Source organism: Setaria italica, chromosome VIII, assembly GCF_000263155.2.
Source record: "Setaria italica strain Yugu1 chromosome VIII, Setaria_italica_v2.0, whole genome shotgun sequence".
Classification (NCBI taxonomy): domain Eukaryota; kingdom Viridiplantae; phylum Streptophyta; class Magnoliopsida; order Poales; family Poaceae; genus Setaria; species Setaria italica.
This window is the reverse complement of record NC_028457.1, coordinates 5298275-5301530: the sequence shown is the minus strand read 5'-3', so window position 1 is coordinate 5301530 and position 3256 is coordinate 5298275. Positions and strand designations below refer to the sequence as shown.

Here is a 3256-nt window from a genome sequence, read left to right as displayed (position 1 = left end):
CCAATTAGGGAGCTTTCCTGCAATTCTATCAATTAGATGTTGAACTTCAATTCTTGTCAGTCTTCTCAGACTCGGAGGCAGACCAAGATAGAAGGAAAAAAATTTAAGAGCCAAAAAGGGAAGGAGTCATTTTACTAATGTTAAATAAGGAATTATCTCTTATATATTATGGTATACAAAGAGGGGAGATTAGGTGCCCTCAGCAGAATATTTTTCTTTTATTATTGTTTCTCCTCCTTTCTTATTTAGGCCTTTTGATTATGGTGTACAAAGAGGGGAGATTTGGCTTGTTCGCTTCAGCTTATAAGCCGGCTGAAAAGCTGAAACGGCTGATTTGTTGTGAGAGAAAAATACTGTTTGGTGGCTGATAAGCCGGCTGAATAAGCTGAAGCGAACAGGCTGTTAATTTTGTACCCTCTCAAGATTTTTTTATTCTTATTTATCCTTTTTTTTCTTTTTTGTTGTAAGTAATACGTTGTGGTACAAAGTTCATTGTAGGAAGTTCTTTGAGTCATTGCGAATATGTTATTTCCAAATCGAAAAACCGAAATGTGATTTTCAACATTCTAGACCCTAAACGTGCGGCAATACAACTTTTGTTACTGCAGACAAGTGGTTTTCGACATTGACCCGGACCCGGTATACCAAACATTCAGGAAAAATCCCTCTCCTAACACACACAGACACACACAGCAGCAGCCAATAATCGGCGACGATCGAGCAACACCACAAGTGTGAACAAGCACCACCCCCACTACGAAACCAGCGACCAATCACCCTGACACAAAGCGCATTCCACTTCGACGTGCCCGCATGGCCTTCCAGTTCGTCAACGCACCACCCCGCCGCCGCCCCAATCCCCGCCTAACCGAACGTGTCGTCCTGCTGCAGAAAAATCAGGCCTGACTTGTCCGAATGTCCGGTACCGGAACACGAAGTCAAGCAGAACGTGGAGCCCCACGAAATTCAGTTAACCTGCCACTCACTGCCACTCGGTGCCAAACCGCCGGCCGGTGCCCGATCTCTACGCCGGCAATGACCACCGCACTAAAAAAGTTCAGATAATCCGCCACTACCTGACTGACTGATGACCACGCCAATCCAATCCAATCCGCCCCCTCCAATCACTCCTGAATCATCGCTCCGCACAATCCACCACCTCTCTATATAAAGCACGCCGCATGATCATTGATTGGTTCATTGATCAGGGACAGGGAGAGGAAGAAGATAGCAATGGCGGGGGTGGTGGTCGACGACTCGTGCCGGCGGCCGGGGTCGGTGCCGTTCAAGTGGGAGGTGTGCCCGGGGACGCCCAAGCACGTCCGGAGCAGCAGCTCCAGCTCCGCCAGCGTGGCGCCGCCGCCCTACTACTCCTCCTCCCCGTCGTCATCCGGCGCCCTCTACTCCTCCTCCAAGGTGGCCGTGTCACCGAAGCTGGCGCCGCCGCCGGCCATGTCGCCGTCGCCGTACCACTCCCCGCGGGTCTCCTACTACGCCGCGCGCTCCGCGTCGGTGTCGCCGTGCCGGCGCCGCCCGCCGCACCGGCCCACGGCCTTCCTCGACATCGCGCCGCGGGTCGCGCCCGCTGCGTACGGTCCCGGGCCCGAGGACGAGGAGGCCGCGGCGGCGGCGGCGGCGGCGGCGACGAGGAGGTGCTTCCCGCTCCCCGTGTTCCGGAGGAAGGACCGGGACGGCGGCAAGAGAGACGGTGGCGGCGGCGGCTCCGGGCGGCGGTCGTCCGGCGCGTCGTCGTCGTCGGGCTCGTCCGGCAGCAGCTTCCGGTCTGACGGGGCGCCGGGACACGGGCTGGTGGCCGGGCTGCGGCGGTCGACGTCGAGCTCGTCGTCGTGCCTGTCCCTGTCGTCCAGGAGCAGTGGCAAGCTGGCCGAGGCGAGGGAGGTGGAGGCTGCCGGCTTCTGGTTCTACTGAGACGGCGACCATAGACGAAGAACAAGGATTCGAGGAGAAAGTTTGTCTTTGTGTGTGTCAGAGTGTCAGTCTGTGATGAGACGTTGAGACCCCAGCAAGCTAAGATGATCTAGTGCTTGGCTGGAGACTGTTTGTATGCGCGCGTTCTTGTGTACAAAACAGTTGCTCGTCAATAGTTTGGATTGCAAGATTTGCAGAACTGAGGTGAAGAGGGGAAAAAATAAGCTATCACCTCACGATCGATCTAATGATCTGTAACGAAGGCTAAAACAGAGCATCTTTCTGTGTGCAAGGCGTGGTCTTTTTCTCTTTCCGGCTTGGCTACACACTTGTATTTTGAGCAAGACGACGACGTCGATCGTTGTCGCTGCAGCCGCTGACATTTTGCTTCGGTGGAGTTCAATTGCCAGACGTGCCCACCCAGATCGCCAACAGGAAGTCAGGAGCCGCCATGGATCGATCGCTGCGCGAACTAACGCTGTCCGTTTCGGATGCGGCTACTCCTTGGAATGAGAAATTTCGTGTGTGCTTTGTTTTTGGATCAACAACAAATGTTCAGTAAACAAGTGTCGCATTTGCACAAACAAACTTATGGAGGACAAATTCTCGAACAAAAAAAAAACTTATGGAGGACAAGAGTCAACAATACTGCAGCGGATTCCTCCTCTTCGTTCATCACTAAAAATCAGTTGTAAAACAACGTAGATCTTCTTGCGCATGCAACTTGCAAAGGCGTGCCTCGCAAACTGAGAAACCTCTTGTGCACGCGTGAGGGAGACGGGCACTCAGCCACTCACATCGCTCTTATCTCGATCGGAAAGATGTGGTCAGGGTTCCAAACGAATGGTGTGCGTGTTGCACGAGGAATAGACGACCGCATATACCCTATTTTTACCCGGAAATCATCAAACTGTAAAATTATTTTATGGTATACCGTATATGCCGTCTAACATTAAAAAAATGAATGACAAAGTAGATAGGTTTCCATTCGGGTTGAACTGGCGCGGTTTTCCTAATTTGAGTAGCAAAAAAAAAATGGTGAAATTTAGTATAGAAATTGAATAATAGATTATTAAGATGTTAAAATATTATAAATCACTTTAAGTCCAGCTACTTACGTTCCTGGTGTTTTTTTCTCTTCGTTTGAAAAGAAAAGTTTAAATTGCTTTTCTCCGCGGTGAAAAAACGAAACTAACATCCCGGCCCATTGTTAAGGCACACAACTGGAGCCCATTGTTACTTGGGCCTGGCCTTGCGGTTGCAACTATAACACCATCTCTTTGCAATCATAAATCTTAGCTGGGCCGTTTTGTTGGGCCGGTGTGCC

At 51.2% G+C, this 3256-nt stretch overlaps 1 protein-coding gene across 1 annotated transcript; it reads left to right on the top strand.

Annotated features, from left to right (window-relative positions):
- Nucleotides 1-459: 459 nt before the first annotated feature.
- LOC101785614 (translation initiation factor IF-2) lies at nt 460-2242 on the top strand. Its single transcript, XM_004978802.4, has one exon. It carries the CDS (start codon nt 1234-1236, stop codon nt 1927-1929), a length of 696 nt encoding a protein of 231 aa, XP_004978859.1. The 5' UTR covers nt 460-1233; the 3' UTR covers nt 1930-2242.
- The last annotated feature ends 1014 nt before the right edge of the window (nt 2243-3256 follow it).

Bases quoted from the DNA above. Each gene is read 5' to 3' on its own strand.
- LOC101785614 (XM_004978802.4), top strand. From the start codon at position 1,234: ATGGCGGGGGTGGTGGTCGACGACTCGTGCCGGCGGCCGGGGTCGGTG.